Source organism: Primulina eburnea, chromosome 13 (genome assembly GCF_022965805.1).
Source record: "Primulina eburnea isolate SZY01 chromosome 13, ASM2296580v1, whole genome shotgun sequence".
NCBI classification, from domain to species: Eukaryota; Viridiplantae; Streptophyta; class Magnoliopsida; order Lamiales; family Gesneriaceae; genus Primulina; species Primulina eburnea.
The window spans coordinates 814594-832477 of NC_133113.1; the positions used below are offsets into that span (position 1 = coordinate 814594).

Below are 17884 nucleotides of genomic sequence, written 5' to 3' on the forward strand. Positions count from 1 at the left end.
TACCTTGAAGAGCACTCGTGCTGATAACGTGTTGTGAATAGTAGAGAATATAGAGAAGAGAAAATGATTTTTGTGTGCTTTATTCATCATTGGAGACTCCTATTTATAGAGTAGATTTACAGAACTTGAATATGTAACAATATCATAATCATCTATAATATCTTTTCTATAATAGATAACTGATTTAAACATTGATTATATAATTTGAGCTTATGCAATTTAATGCACATAAATTTACATATATCCATGATATGTAATCAGTAATAACTAATATTATCAAATTAATTGAAATTAATTGGCTATAATCGGTTATGTGCGTAAATTTACACATTCATGATATCATTTTAAATTTAATTTACTTCAATAAACATATGTTTAAATATACTTTATATTTTAATGTGCAAATCAATCATGTAGGAGTTTAGTTTCAAATTATTATTGTTCACATTATAAAAAAAATTATCTTTCATCACATGTGATTTATGAATGAACTTTTCAATTTTTTTTAAAAAAAATTACTGATTAATTTAACATTTATTGGCCATTAAGTTTATTGATGACTAGGCCTATGTGATTTAATGTCTCATCAATGTGTGCTATGCCTTGCTAAGTTGTACTTTCTTAGTAACACACTTGTTTTAAATACTTAAATGTTAACATAGGATCATATGTCGATTAATATTTCTCAACGTGTATAAATGATTCGATAGTACGATCATGAACATTTTTTTTAAATGAAATTGTTGACTGAATTTACTTCTAGTATTTGATTTCCAAAAAATGTTTATTTGGTTATAAATTATATTGGGCATGTTTATGTTGATCATATCGGGAGAGTGAAAATTCAGTCGAGATGTCGGTGATTTATAGCTTGTCTGTAATCAAAATCTCAAGTTTTAATTAACCAAAAATTCAGTCACGAATTTTTATCTGTGAGACGAATATACTTAAATGTCGGTGATCATATTGGTTAATTCGTGCTTATCAACACCGTCTCATAAGAGACATACTCCCTTATTTGTAGAAAAAGTAATACTCTTAGCATAAAAAGTAATATTTTTTCATGGATACTCATGCCCAAATAAGATATCTGTCTCACAAAATATGATCTTGTGAGTCCGTCTTACACAAGTTTTTGTTCAAATAAGGTGATTGAGTTCAATGAAAATCACACCTGGTATGACTCATTCTTTTTTCCTCATTCTCTCTCTTCATCTATATTTCTCTTACAATTTATACATCAACATGATGTCGTAACTAATTGAGAATGAAAATAAATATCATTTTGTTGATGCTAATGAAGAAGAACAATGTGTCGTTGATACTCAATTTTATGAGAGATCTGTCGGTTCTTTAGAAATAACACAATTATAATTATTGATACATTTGTGCCCATTAAGTATCATGATCTTATAATGTTGATGGTTCTAAAATAGCACAATCTGATTTTATTGAAAGATTAATGAGAAATTCAAAGAGATCTATTATTAAGATCTAATACGTTGAAAATTTAAAAAAAAACATGATTATGATATAATATATTGAGAATTTAAATAGATTTATTATTAAGATATGATATATGATCCATTATATTGATAATCTAAAAAAATTATGATTGAAATTTGTTGCAATTTATTAAAGAATATGATACAAGATTTAAAATTATCAATTTGAATTGGTAAATCCAAATCATATTTTGTAATGCTCTTGAAAAAGTATTATATACTAATTGTTAAATTTTTTATAAATAGTGACTTGATATTCAATGATGAATTATGTAGGTCACTAAATAAAATTATGAATGTATATCAGTGATACTGCAAGGTCATCAACCGAAAATATAAATAAATATGAAACCCAATGAAGTGATATAATCGTCTATATTGGGAAACGCATTCCCAAGAAAGTATACAATTTTGTACTTGTTGACTTCGATCAGATTTTTCTCACAAGATTTTACTGTCAATATTTTAACAACGTAACATTTGAGTCATGGTGAATTTACAAAACATCCATCTTTCCAAATGGAGATTTCGAGAATCGATTATTGTGCAAATAATTATTTAAGCGGGGTGCCATAAAATAATTTCTTGTTATAGATGATTATAAATTTGTGAACATGATAAATACGTCAATATAATATCTCTAAAAATTTGTATTCTCCACACCGTATAAATAAAGCGATCGAGTTCAAAAAAAATGACATATGAATATTGACTTATTCTTTCTTTTCTCATTATTTCTATTCATATATATATTTCCACTTATGATTTATATCGTTCTTTTTCTTTTCTTTTTTTTCTTTTTTCTATGGATGCCACAATCTGATTATTATATATCGATCAATCGGCGTGTTCAAGTCAAGAATTTTCGAGAACTTGGGCTTTGGTTTACATATTCCACACCATGATGCAAGCCTCGGATATTTAACACTTCATTGTCCAATAGTACACAATCTGTTCGATTTTTTATGCTCATTATATATATATATATATATATATATATATATATATATATATATAATTATATTATATTATAATATCATAGTTTCAAAAAATATCCAAGACTTGGTGGGCCTGATGAACACATAATATGAGGTAGTTGTCAGGGATTAGCTTTTTTAATTTGTCACAAACTTGTATTAGATGGTCCCACGTAGGGATGTAATCGAGTCGAGCCGAGCTAAACTCTTGAATGTTTGAGCTTGGTTCGTTTATAATCGAGCCGAGCTTGAACTTTATTTAACGAATTTATGCATGACTCACGAGCTTATTCAAGCCTTTATCGAACCTAAACAAGCTTAATAAATATTAATTATACATTTAAATTTTCATTAAATTAATTAAAAAATAAATTATATATTTAAAGAAAAATATATTATTCTTAGTAAAATTTGTAAATTTATTATAATAAATAAATTTAATAGATTTTTCTATATATTTCATAAATAATATGCAAAATCAATAAATCAAATATTAAAACTATTATTTTTTCATGTAAAAGATTACTCATGAACTTACCCACGAACATGTTCACGAGCTAACGAACCGAATACTGTAGAGCTTGAGTTTGGTTTGTTTATCTTAACGAGCTCAAACGAGCTTTTATCGAATCGAGCTTCGAATAGCTCACAAACGGTTTGGTTCGTTTACATCCCTAGTCCCACGAGTCGTATTTTGTGAGACATATCTCTTATTTAGATCATCCATGAAAAATAGTACTTTTTATGCTAAGAATATTATTTTTTTATTGTGAATATCGCTAAGATTAAACCGTCTCACAGATAAAGATTCGTGAGACCGTATCATAAGAGACCTACTCTTTTAATTTTGGGTAAAAAAAATTGTATATTTTTGCGGCATCTATCATTTCTCCAATCAAATAAAAATTTCAAAGTTCAAACAAAATAACATAGTTGAAGCACATAGGGAATATATGAGACCCACTCAAGAAGAAATGCAAGGACTTTTTTATATCATTTCTTAAAAAACAAACAAACCTTTTCGTTTTCGATAAAAATAAATCAATTCGCGGAATTAACATTTTTCTTTTTGGAAAAAAAATCTAAATATATAATTTTAAAATAAAACTAATTGAAAATATATGATTAAACGTTTGTGGCTTTACCAAATATATAAATAATAACTAAGAGTGATCAGAAGTTAAACCAAACCAAATTGAATATTTGGCTTAATTTTTAGTCAATTTAAATCTATTTTAAAATCAATCAAATAAAAAAAACTGAATAATAAATTGTTTATTTATTTAAAAAAAATTGTTTATAGGTCAGTTGGATATTTTCCTCCTTTCGCACGAATAGTAGCAGCGCAATAGGCAACTAGTCAAATAGGCATGCGCGTGATGGAAACGCACTCGCGGGGAGAAAATATCTGGCTCGAGAATAATATCTCGTCCGACGTGACGACCAATAGCTGTTATTGACACGTGTAAAAGCGCTTCCATGTGGAGCCCACCTCTCGATCAAACCGCCTCGCTCTCTCTTCTCTTCTATATGGAGGGTTTCCTCCATTAGTTTAATTCAGATATTTTTTCCCCTTTCTCGTTGACAAATTCCATCCCAAAATGGAACGAAATCTCCTGTCCGGCGCCGCTGATGATTTGATGCCGTGGAACGCCGAGGTGTCGTCCTTGACCCGCGGAGATATATTGCGTCGCCTCGCGAACGTTACTCCGGTAATCCGAGTTTTTCTCTCTTTTCTTTGAAATTTTATTAGGCTTGATTTGGTAGCATAAGATTTTATTAGATCAAATCTTTCGGTTTTTTTTAGCTGGTTGACTGTAGAGTTATGTGGTTAAGTTTGAATTAAGATTTGAATGTGAAGTTTATGTAGTTAGGTTCACGTTTCTAGCTGTTTTTTAGGCTTGATTCGTTGGTATTAGATTTTTTCGGTGCTTGCGTACGTAACTGAAGGGGCGGATTGCTGTAGAATTAAGAGGAACAAGATATTTGATAGTTACATAATCGATCGGTTGCATCAAGCTTTTTATTTTTGTCTTAGTGTTGTGTGGTTGAAATGCATTATCATTGTGCGAAGTAGTCTACTTATTGGTTTTCCCGAGTTTGAAATGAAAGCCAAATAGGTGTATAAGGGATCTAAACTTCGGTGGCCAATTTTGAACTTGTTCTGTCTCTTTGAAATTATATTTGTATTTGATAATATGTGCGGGTTCTTGCATTACCAATATAACAGGGAAAGGAATGATAAAGAATTGAAGCTTTATTGTCCGTTGCTAACATGTTTCTGAAAGTTAGTAGGTTTTTTTGATTTGTGCTTTTGCTTGTTTTGTCTAATGTTTTTCGCTGGGCTTCTGTTTTAGAAGTACTTTCCGATAGAGTGTACAGGGGAAAGATGCATCCATATGGATTTTCCTCTATAAATATTAATAGAAGTTCGTCCTTAAGTATTTAAAGAGCACTCTCTCATTCCTTTTTTTTTATGCAGGACAATTGCACGGCATGGACGAATGAGAAGCACAACTCATATCTTAATAATTTGGAAGGGTCGTTTGTCGCACAGCTTCACGAGTCAAGGGATTTGGTAAACAAGAATATGACTCAAAAGAAGCCAATAAATTCTCCCGAGCAGGTTGAAGAAATTATTGTTTTTAATTTACTTTCCTAGCTACATATTTGACTGAATAGGGAAATAGAAACACTATTTTTCTAAAGTTTTACCAGTTTACTACTTTACAGTATGGCTGTTGGCAAAACATTGATCATAGGAGATATGAGCCGCTTTCATGCCCTTCAGCTGAATCTCACAACTTTATGAAAAATTCACGGATATATTATTATAAGAATCTGGGGATTCACCATCCTTCACCATCAGCTGACTTGCAGGGCTTTCAGAAGCTTTCCGATACTCAAAAACATTCAAGCGGAAAAGGGATTATATCTCATGGATTGGCTACATGTTCACAGGAAGCTTCTGCCATGAACCTGTACCATTCCAATTCTTTTGACTCGATGAAAGGTTATTTCAACTCAACCAGTAGACAACTGTGTTTCCTTATTTTGTTATAGTTTCTTTGAGAATGGATGCAATACTTTTAATTTTTTTGCTAGCCATCCTTAACTGTTATTTGTGTGTGTGATTTTGCTTTCTGTTATTCATTGTTCCAATCATGTTGGGTATTCGAAGGTATTTTACTATTTGGTTTAGAAAAAAAGCATTCATGGGGTTAGAATACATATTCAACTTTGCAAAAATATCTGATTGATGTTTCCGATTTATTAATCTTGCTTAGCCATGCAACATTCATTTCTCCCATCGCACGTCACTTTTCTGGCACAGGCAGCTGACTAAATAGTCGGAACCATCTTCTTTTGTTCCTTTCCCGTTTGAGTTTCACAAGTGACTGGTTCATGTTACAGATCGAAACCTGAATGAGATATATTTCTTAAATTTGGCTGCATTTCTCACATAATTCTGTCTTCTGTTACTAAATTTGCATTTGCATGTTTTTTGGAAACATATACAAACTTCACTGTCTCTGTGGTAAGGATGATGAGTCGACAAATAGCGTGCCTGACACTTCTCTTCTTATTTCTTATTATAATCATTTCAGAAACTTAAAGTTTCTAAATTTCTTATTTCATTAACAATGTGGTTTTAGACGAGCGCTATGGTGTTAAGTGATCTAGATGGTTAGCCGAATGAAAGTTTATTTTTCTACCATGGACTTCACCATTTCCCGAACCTTAAATAGTGAAGAAATTGAGAATCAAGTTTAATTGGAAATGGGATTTTTGCATTCACCTCCCTGTATTTATTGTATTTGGTACTTATCTTTCTTATCAAGCATGCAAGGGAAGTAAGTGTCAAATTTATTAAATAGATGAGAGGTGAATGCAAAAAACACATTATATGGACTAGGCTCAAAGTATAGGCACTCCATACATATGAGGCTCATAGTTACTGCTGTATGTTCAGACCTCTTCATTTTAGAAGTCAACCAGGTTAAAATTCTGGAGATAAAATGGTATTTGAAAATTGAAGTACAAAAATTGCTTGTTTTGGAGAAGACTGCTCACAACACAATCTAATGTTTATTTTGCGAACGTCTTATTTGAGGATTTGTTTTTATTTTTTATTTCTAACTTATCTATCAGTCTCCTCTCTGTTTCTTTTCCTTTCAATTTGTGCAACAAATTTATAACATTTATATGATAGTTCTAAAGGAATCAGATTGCTTAATTTATCTTATTTATCACTGTGTTGTAAAATTAGAAATTTTTCATTTCCTGCAGAGGGCACGGGTCAGAATTATGTGAAAGAAGATAATGACAAACCAAATCTCAGGCCTGGGCTGAATAATATTAAATCAGCATAAGCTGATGATTCAAGTCATGGATAAGTAATGTCTCGAATTGATCAGAACTTTTATTTATATTCAAGAACCTGCTAGGTCTCTTTTTCACGTGCCATTTTTCTTTCAGATTGTGTCTCCTAGGAAATTATATTTGACAGACAATCAAGCAGTTCATCTCGTGGAACAAAACCAAAACTTCTTCACTTTACTTTTGCACGATGACAATAGAGAAGATCGAAAGCTTTGAATGTTTGCTCTCGGACCATACATAGTGGAAGGAACAAAAGCAACTCCCATCTAGGTCACTTGAAATAACACCAGCTGACTAAATTTCGCTTGCTATGATATTTTACCGGTCTGTGCATATTTTTCATTCGCAATAGTAATCGAATTTTTCGCCTGCATATGTTCAAACGTTTGATTTGTTGATGAGATATAGATCCAGATGAATATACATCTATATTTATGTAAAGCCGCCTGGAACAACTGGGCACTCATTCACTCTATGCGACTTTCTGGCCAAATGTACACACTGTGTTGAGAACTATCAATGTAGTATCTGTGTTGCTTCATCGTTAAATTCAATACCAATTTACGAAATTTTTTCATTAGCAATATGTGAATGACGATAGTTACTGAGCTTTGTTCGAACTTATCGAGTACTTGCATGTTTGTCGGCTTGATAATAATCTTTTCATATATTATTTTCTTGTAAAAAATCCAATGTCATATTGTATTTTTCGACATAATATCTTCATCCGTTATCCATGATAAAAGTTTTTGTTTTTTGTTCACCTATGAAAGTTGTTGAAATGGTTAATACTTTAATTTAATAATATAAAATTTTGGGTGCGTTTAGTGAAGTGGTGAGATTGTATAAATGAATATTGTTGTGATTATTAAAATATTTGAGTAAGATATTGAAATAATAATAATAATATTTTTAGTTTCATCTATTAAATTTTGGAAAGTTGATAAATTACTATTTTGATAAGTGAATATTATTATTATTATTATTAAAATATTTGAGTAAAATATTGAATAGTATTGAAAAAATAATAATATTTTTTGTTTGATAGATTAAATTTTGAAAAGTTTATAAATTGTTATTTTGATTTTTTTTAAAACAAATAATGAATATGAATCAAATAAAGAAGTAGAAGATAATATGTTAATTGATTTGATTATTATAATATATTAACGATTTAATTTATATATGATAAATAATTAGGAGATTATTATTTACCCTCAATTTTTTGTTAAATACACTACATTTTGTATTTTTATAACACATAAATTGACAATGATACTCATTTCTTCATTGTTCTATTTCAAGTATATTTGTTAATGATGGAATTGATTTATTCTATTAGGAATTGATTTACTTCCAAAAGCTCAAGTGCAGTATATTTCGCATTAAAACATTTAAAAGTTCGGTTATTTATTATAATATTCTATCATGCATTAAAAAAATCGAAAAAGAAAATACTTTTAATATGAAACCATATTATTTTTCATATTTTATTATCCCTAGTTTAAGAAGAGTTATGCAAATTATTAGCTAATTATTTTCATAAATTACTTAAAAATTGTTCGTGTTACAAAATTTTGATTTATCAATATTTAAAATATGAAATTAAAAGTGTTTTTTTTTTTGTTATGTTTATTATTTCTATTTACAAAATATCGATAGATAAACTGTATGATTTTAATAACGTAAAGATATTATTGTGAACTATATTTTTTGATGTAGATATACACTATATTTCAAAATTAACTGATGGTAATTTTTATTTTTATTGTGAAATATTTGTACCAAAATATATTAACTAATATGATAAAATGATTTTTTTAAAAATATTAACTTTTTAATAGCCATATTTTTTAATAAGATATTTTAATTAATTTCAAATTTTAATATTTTTAGTTTACAATAAAGATATTGAAATATAATAATAAGAATGAAACATAACTTAAAAATAAGATTAAAAATAATAATAATAAGTAACAAATTGATCCAAAAGAAAAGTGATAATTAGTTTAATAAATTTCATTCGTAACTTTTGTTTAGTTAATTTGTGCATATATTTTTTTGTATTTAATGTTTTAGATAACTTATTTTAGCAATTGAGTTCATCATTAATAAATTTACTCAAAATAGAATAATTAATACAAGAGTATCATTGTTAATATATGCTATGAGAACTAAAGATGGAATGTCGTTAAGAAAAATTGGAAAGTAGATAACACTCCAAATAATTAGAGTGAGTGTCATTTGAGATCGTCTCACGGATCTTAAGTTGTGAGACGGGTCAACCCTACCGATATTCACAATAAAAAGCAATACTCTTAGCATAAAAAGTAATATCTTTTCATGAATAACCCAAATAAGATATACATCTCACAAATACGATCCGTGAGACCGTCTCACACAAGTTTTTACCAAATAATTAGGGATGTCAATGGGTCCGGGTTTTACCCCGACCCGCAATGGACCCGCGTGTATGGGGTGGGTTTGGGCATACTAAATGGGTTATGGGGTGGGTCTCGGGTCCAATTTTTCAGACCTGTCTGGATATGGGGTGGGTCATGGATTCTATAATAACCGCCTCATACCCGCCACATATATGTAGATATAAATTTTTTCGGGTTTTAGTTTTATTAATTTTCATTTTTTTAGTACCTCACCTCAACCATAATGATCTTAGCTATTCCTATGTCAACTATTGCATTTGAATATGCTTTTAGCAATAGTGGAAGATAGTTGGTCCTCATCTTAGCAGACTTAAATATTGCCTACTCACTGATTTTATATTGATCTGTTTAAATTATGTCATGACTTATTTTTGGAGATGTCAAGATTTTTTTGGAGAGCTAGCAACTCTTTTTTTATATAATTTTTTATGTCTTGAAAATACTTTGTTTGTTATTATCAAGTGTAGTCGAAAACATGAATTAATTTTCCCCAATCTTGTATTCAGATGTCTGTCTGTTTCATAATTTAGTCATGTAAGAAGAAATATTACTTTTTTATTTTAAAAAAAATCGAGTCTCACGGGTCTACCCGGCCCCGTTTCGTATTCGAGTGGGATGGGTCGGAAGAATATTTAACCGGGGCGGGGCGAGTAATGGGTCAAAGTTTTTTTCATAGGGAGGGTCTTGGGTTTAGCCAAACCCGCCCCATACCCGCCCCATTGACATCTCTACAAATAATTAATACACAAGTTGCAACTAAGAAATTTGTTTGGATTGAATTAGGGGTGCAAACGAACCGAATCGAGCCGAATAATAGTAAAAAAGTCAGGCTCGAAATAGGTATATTCGAGTTCGAGCTCGATTCGAAGTTCGATAATTTCAAATATTTGGGCTCGAGCTCGGCTCGAAATAAAGTTCGAGTTCGAGTTCGGCTCGAAATATTCGAATTATTGCTCGGATATTAAGGTTTGAAAGCTCGAAATGCTCGAAATATTCGAAATATATATATATATATATATATATATATATATATATATATATATATATATATATATATATATTAATAAAATATTAAGGCTCGCGAACTATTCGCGAGCTATCGAACAAAATAATTTGGGCTCGAGTTCGACTCGAAAAAAAGTTCGAACGTGTTCGAGTTCGGCTCAAATTCGATAAGTTCGAATACGAATCGAATATTTATCGAGCCAGCTCGAAAAACTCACGAACATGTTCGGTTCGTTTACAGCCCTAGATTGAATTATTAATCTTATCAAATCAAATAAACACAACCAAAGGATAAGAAACGTGTTGGGAACATCTTACTCTTATTCAAATAAAGAAGGCAAAACATTAACTTCACAAATTGTTAGCAAATCTGACCATAAGAAAAAAAGGAGTTGCAAATAATGAAATAAAAAAATAAAAAAGGAAAATCACATTGCATATCAGACGGTGAGATTGCTAAATATCTCTCCTAATTATTAACACTTAGTGTTTCCAAATTTTGAACACACGTACCTCTGAAAACACATTAAGATAAATATTTGTATGCTCGTAATTTGAAAACACATGGATATCAGATATGTGTGCTAATACTTTTAAAACACGAGAAATTAATATATCTTTATATTTCATAAAAGTTTTTGCTATATCGAGATTTTATGTAGGTGGTATGGTGTGTGTGTGTATATATATATATATATATATATATGCAATTAACCGTAAAAAAGGAACACAATTCCCTGCTCAAAAACTTGAACTGTTAATCAAGAGTTCAACCATCGCCTAGCATTACGTAGGAGTTAGGTGTGCTTCAAGGAATTTAAATTCGTAAACAACCGATCTTGAATCTTAGGAATGAAATTGTCAGTCTTCGCAAACCAATCGAGGGTAAAGTCGACGCTGCCCCCACACCATATCAAGGGCCCAAAATTCACTTCATGGGGAGGAGGGAAAAAAAAAAATAAAAAAAAATGGGCCAGAATTTTTTCTGGCCCTTGGATCTACCCTGCAGGCACTGCCTGCAGGGGTAGGGTCGAATTTTCCCCAATCGAGCAACTTTTTAAATACGCTTTTTGGGTTTTTTCAAGAAGAAAAGATGCATCGAACTTCGGAAAATGGAATAAATTTTTTTTATCATATAGAATTATAGAATAATATAGACATATAGTATGTAGGCAAAAACTTGTGTGAGGCGATCTCACAGGTCGTATTTTGTGAGACAGATTTCTTATTTTAGTCGTCCATGAAAAAATATTACTTTTATAGTAAGATTATTACTTTTTATTATGAATATCAGTAGATTTGACCCGTTTTATAGATAAAAATTCGTGAAACTGTCTTACAAAATACATGCTCTAACATGTTAACTAATTAAAAGTTGATTATCTTATTCAACTAATATATAATTATAAAATAGTCCAGTGCAGAACGGAGACGGTCTTGAGCTTAGTGGACCGAATCTAATTATTTTAACCCGGCCCATCGTCCTTCCAGATCCAGGCCCATTTCTAGCAGATTTTGTAAGAGAATACGTCATAGTGTCCGTTGATCCGTTCAAAACCACAACTTGATAATGGAACACAAGCTATATTGCCAGCTCATCAGATACTTCCACGTCATCTTTGACCCGACCGCTTATAATTCCCACGTGTAAAACTAGCGTATATATATTCTCCTCCCCGTCTACTTCCCTTTGTAAAGTCGATCAAACAGGAGAAATTTGTTGGAATCACCAATTCACCACTCAAATGAGCTACAACCGCCACGTTTCGGAGTCGCTTCCGCATACTCCGCAGCGGCTGACCGATGAGGAGGAAGTCGCGGTCATTGTGGAAGCCTTGAAGAATGTGATAACCGGGGGTGATCGTTCCGCCGCTAGCTTAGTTCAAGATTCCACGATTCCGTCGCATTTCGATCGTGGTTCGGGATTTGTTGCTGTTTCCGAAGAAATGGAGACTTGCAGTTCATGCAGGGTAAAGGGTTGCTTGGGATTCCATATCTTCGACGGAGAGAAGAAGGCTGGTTTAAAAAATGCGGTGGGGAAGATGAAGGTGGGTGCGAAGAAGAAGTACAGGGGTGTCCGGCAGCGACCGTGGGGGAAATGGGCGGCGGAGATAAGGGACCCCCGTAAGGCGGCGCGAGTGTGGCTGGGGACGTTCCAGACAGCGGAGGACGCTGCGCGGGCTTATGATAAGGCGGCGATCGAGTTCCGGGGACCCAGAGCCAAACTGAATTTCTCTTTCACGGATTACACTTCTGGTTCGGCTTCAACTTCCTCGGCCGCGCCACCGGCGGCGCTGCAAGAAAATATGTACTGCGAAGTGATTGAGAATGGGACTGAACAGATAGATTTATGGGAGCTGGGGACGATCGGGGAAGCGGAGATTCAACAATGGATGACGATGATGGATTCCATTAATGACGATTCATCGGATTCTGCTAGTGGCGGGAATATTCAAAGCGTGTGATTATATGCTAAATTTATTTTTTAGATAGAAAATGGAGATGCGAAATCATATAATTATTTATTTTTTAAAATAACTCTTAATAGATGAAATTATTCATTTATGCTAAATAGGCTTTTGGTCGGCTAATTAATTAATACTTGAAATCACAAAATAACTTGTTTTTACATTAGTCGGATTTTCGACTAAGGGAGTGTATTCCTTCTATATTCTTAAAGGTTTTTAATGATTTTTTTAAAATAATGTATTTTGTTGGAATTGATGGATTCTTATTGAGTTTTATAAAATCTCATGTAATTATAAAAATAAAAATTTATGGACTCTTATAGACTTTTTTCGATATTTATGTAGACTTTTGTAAACTTTTTCATATAATCGTGTTATTTTTATAATTTATAATTGTGACTTATTTTTTATTAATTTATTTTAAATAATTATTGGACATAAATAACCACTTCAATTTTTGAATTATTTTTTTTATTTATGAATGTAAATGAATTTTACCTATTAAAAATTAAATCAATTTAATTTATGAAAAACAAAAAAAATAAACAATCCAATTTTATTGAACTCAAAATTTCAACTTCGCTCCACATTCTATTGGCTATGGTATCTTTCCATGCATTAGCGTTTGCTTATTGTTATTCTTGAGTATCAAATAACTGTTCAAAGTTGTTATCTTCATAAACTTATGTCGATGAAGAAAATTGAGCTTCATTATTTAGTTCAATTTGAACTCCCGTCGAAAAAAATTATGTAATCCAGCATAAGCCTAAGCTCTGTTTGGATCGTATATGGAAATGAAAGAGTCATCTTAAATATTTTAAACCATGATTTAAATATATCAATTGGCCGCTCAACGGCATTCCTCAAAGAAGCATTACGAAGATTGAACAACTTTTCAGGATCTTTAGGGTAACGACCTTGACCTATGAATTCTTGAAGATGATAACGCACACCTCGAAAAGGTGCAAAGTCTATTTTTTAAATGCAAAATTGCAAAAAAGATTCAGTTATGCACAATTTTTTTCGAAAATCAGTCTTATTTGAACTAAGCAGTCTCCCAATAAATTTTGTTTTTAAATTTATGAATTTTTTTCTTTAATATTATTGGATATCACTACTCAATATATTTAAAAAAAAAAACTGAAGTCCAACTACATATACTTTCTTATCCGTCAAATGAAACAAAAATTCTTAAACTGAATATTTTTATTCATTAAAACAAACAAAGAGACACAAACTGAAGGGTGACCCAACTTCAACTGATTGTTATGTGTTTACACTTGCAGGAGGAGTAGTAAGCTGGATTTCAAAACTGCAGACAGTTGTGGTGTTATCTACAACAGAGGCAGAATACATGGCAGCTACTCAAGCTTGCAAGGAGGCAATATGGATTAAAAGGTTATTAGAGGAGATCGGGCACAAACAAGAGAATTTTTCTTTGTTTTGTGACAGTCAGAGTGCCTTGCACATCGCAAGGAATCCAGCTTTTCATTCCAGGACGAAACACATTGGAGTACAATTTCACTTTGTGCGGGAAGTAGTAGAAGAAGGAAGCATGGATATGCAGAAGATCCATACGAAAGAAAACATAGCTGATTTTCTGACCAAGCCAGTGAACACTGAAAAGTTTGAGTGGTGTAGATCCTCAAGTGGTCTAGCGGAAACTTAATCAGCAGGGAATGGCAAGATTGAAAGGATGTGTGGAGATATGTTGGATTCTCAATCAAATCTCCAAGTGGGAGAAATGTCGGCAAATAATGCAAATAGGAAATGCATTTATTGCATTTCCTGTAGTGATCAAATTCATTGATTAAAACATGGGTCGGCAGAAACTTGCGAAAATTTCAGAGGAGAAAACGCGTTTTTATACGCGTTTTCACACGGACCAAGGGCTCTATAAATAGAGCTTCCCCCTTCATTCTGAAATCATCCCTTCTTCGAGTTTTCTCTCATCTTATAAGCATTTGAGTGCTTAGTTCTATAATATTTGTGAGGTGTTTGTTCTCCTGTATTAAGAGAGTTTGTGTTCTCTTTGGAAACACAGTGAGTGAGTTGTACACCAGTAAAATATTATAGTGGAAATTCTTTTCATCTTGCCCGTGGTTTTTACCCTAATTATTTTTAGGGGTTTTCCACGTAAATCTCGGTGTCCAGTTTATTCTTTATTTTCGGCTTTTATTATCTCAAATTCCACACGTGGGACCAACAATAAACAACCGATCTTGAATCTTAGGAATGAAATTGTCAGTCTTCGCAAACCAATCGAGCAACTTTTTAAATACACTTTTTGGGTTTTTTCAAGAAGAAAAGATGCATCGAACTTCGGAAAATGGAATAAATTTTTTTTATCATATAGAATTATAGAATAATATAGACATATAGTATGTAGGCAAAAACTTGTGTGAGGCGATCTCACAGGTCGTATTTTGTGAGACAGATTTCTTATTTTAGTCGTCCATGAAAAAATATTACTTTTATAGTAAGATTATTACTTTTTATTATGAATATCAGTAGATTTGACCCGTTTTATAGATAAAAATTCGTGAAACTGTCTTACAAAATACATGCTCTAACATGTTAACTAATTAAAAGTTGATTATCTTATTCAACTAATATATAATTATAAAATAGTCCAGTGCAGAACGGAGACGGTCTTGAGCTTAGTGGACCGAATCTAATTATTTTAACCCGGCCCATCGTCCTTCCAGATCCAGGCCCATTTCTAGCAGATTTTGTAAGAGAATACGTCATAGTGTCCGTTGATCCGTTCAAAACCACAACTTGATAATGGAACACAAGCTATATTGCCAGCTCATCAGATACTTCCACGTCATCTTTGACCCGACCGCTTATAATTCCCACGTGTAAAACTAGCGTATATATATTCTCCTCCCCGTCTACTTCCCTTTGTAAAGTCGATCAAACAGGAGAAATTTGTTGGAATCACCAATTCACCACTCAAATGAGCTACAACCGCCACGTTTCGGAGTCGCTTCCGCATACTCCGCAGCGGCTGACCGATGAGGAGGAAGTCGCGGTCATTGTGGAAGCCTTGAAGAATGTGATAACCGGGGGTGATCGTTCCGCCGCTAGCTTAGTTCAAGATTCCACGATTCCGTCGCATTTCGATCGTGGTTCGGGATTTGTTGCTGTTTCCGAAGAAATGGAGACTTGCAGTTCATGCAGGGTAAAGGGTTGCTTGGGATTCCATATCTTCGACGGAGAGAAGAAGGCTGGTTTAAAAAATGCGGTGGGGAAGATGAAGGTGGGTGCGAAGAAGAAGTACAGGGGTGTCCGGCAGCGACCGTGGGGGAAATGGGCGGCGGAGATAAGGGACCCCCGTAAGGCGGCGCGAGTGTGGCTGGGGACGTTCCAGACAGCGGAGGACGCTGCGCGGGCTTATGATAAGGCGGCGATCGAGTTCCGGGGACCCAGAGCCAAACTGAATTTCTCTTTCACGGATTACACTTCTGGTTCGGCTTCAACTTCCTCGGCCGCGCCACCGGCGGCGCTGCAAGAAAATATGTACTGCGAAGTGATTGAGAATGGGACTGAACAGATAGATTTATGGGAGCTGGGGACGATCGGGGAAGCGGAGATTCAACAATGGATGACGATGATGGATTCCATTAATGACGATTCATCGGATTCTGCTAGTGGCGGGAATATTCAAAGCGTGTGATTATATGCTAAATTTATTTTTTAGATAGAAAATGGAGATGCGAAATCATATAATTATTTATTTTTTAAAATAACTCTTAATAGATGAAATTATTCATTTATGCTAAATAGGCTTTTGGTCGGCTAATTAATTAATACTTGAAATCACAAAATAACTTGTTTTTACATTAGTCGGATTTTCGACTAAGGGAGTGTATTCCTTCTATATTCTTAAAGGTTTTTAATGATTTTTTTAAAATAATGTATTTTGTTGGAATTGATGGATTCTTATTGAGTTTTATAAAATCTCATGTAATTATAAAAATAAAAATTTATGGACTCTTATAGACTTTTTTCGATATTTATGTAGACTTTTGTAAACTTTTTCATATAATCGTGTTATTTTTATAATTTATAATTGTGACTTATTTTTTATTAATTTATTTTAAATAATTATTGGACATAAATAACCACTTCAATTTTTGAATTATTTTTTTTATTTATGAATGTAAATGAATTTTACCTATTAAAATTAAATCAATTTAATTTATGAAAAACAAAAAAAATAAACAATCCAATTTTATTGAACTCAAAATTTCAACTTCGCTCCACATTCTATTGGCTATGGTATCTTTCCATGCATTAGCGTTTGCTTATTGTTATTCTTGAGTATCAAATAACTGTTCAAAGTTGTTATCTTCATAAACTTATGTCGATGAAGAAAATTGAGCTTCATTATTTAGTTCAATTTGAACTCCCGTCGAAAAAAATTATGTAATCCAGCATAAGCCAATACAAGCTCTGTTTGGATCGTATATGGAAATGAAAGAGTCATCTTAAATATTTTAAACCATGATTTAAATATATCAATTGGCCGCTCAACGGCATTCCTCAAAGAAGCATTACGAAGATTGAACAACTTTTCAGGATCTTTAGGGTAACGACCTTGACCTATGAATTCTTGAAGATGATAACGCACACCTCGAAAAGGTGCAAAGTCTATTTTTTAAATGCAAAATTGCAAAAAAGATTCAGTTATGCACAATTTTTTTTCGAAAATCAGTCTTATTTGAACTAAGCAGTCTCCCAATAAATTTTGTTTTTAAATTTATGAATTTTTTTCTTTAATATTATTGGATATCACTACTCAATATATTTAAAAAAAAAAAACTGAAGTCCAACTACATATACTTTCTTATCCGTCAAATGAAACAAAAATTCTTAAACTGAATATTTTTATTCATTAAAACAAACAAAGAGACACTATATAATATATGTGAATAAGGACAACCAAACTATCACTACAATCCTTTTACACACACACACACATATACATATATATATATATATATATATATATATATATATATATATATATATATATATGTATATATATATGAGCATTCATCGTTTTTAGATGAAAGAAAGTTTATGAAATACAA

General features: G+C 32.1%; 3 protein-coding genes across 4 annotated transcripts; all 3 read left to right on the forward strand.

Moving 5' to 3' along the window:
• Positions 1-3930: 3930 nt before the first annotated feature.
• Positions 3931-7338, forward strand: LOC140810812 (cold-regulated protein 27-like). 2 transcript variants are annotated; one of them, XM_073168707.1, is made up of 5 exons: positions 3931-4194; positions 4965-5108; positions 5363-5495; positions 6773-6879; positions 6962-7338. In XM_073168707.1, the coding sequence occupies exons 1-4, from the start codon at positions 4084-4086 to the stop codon at positions 6853-6855; spliced, it is 471 nt and encodes a 156-aa protein (XP_073024808.1). In that variant the 5' UTR covers positions 3931-4083; the 3' UTR covers positions 6856-6879; positions 6962-7338. The 2 variants fall into 2 exon arrangements, with proteins under 2 accessions (XP_073024808.1, XP_073024807.1); XM_073168706.1 differs by having other exon boundaries at positions 3999-4194; positions 5216-5495.
• Positions 7339-12006: 4668 nt separating this feature from the next.
• Positions 12007-12838, forward strand: LOC140810056 (ethylene-responsive transcription factor ERF109-like). Its single transcript, XM_073167865.1, has one exon. The coding sequence runs from the start codon at positions 12060-12062 to the stop codon at positions 12777-12779; it is 720 nt and encodes a 239-aa protein (XP_073023966.1). The 5' UTR covers positions 12007-12059; the 3' UTR covers positions 12780-12838.
• A 2853-nt stretch (positions 12839-15691) lies between these two features.
• On the forward strand, positions 15692-16523 carry LOC140810074 (ethylene-responsive transcription factor ERF109-like). The gene has a single exon (XM_073167884.1). The coding sequence runs from the start codon at positions 15745-15747 to the stop codon at positions 16462-16464; it is 720 nt and encodes a 239-aa protein (XP_073023985.1). The 5' UTR covers positions 15692-15744; the 3' UTR covers positions 16465-16523.
• Positions 16524-17884: the final 1361 nt, after the last annotated feature.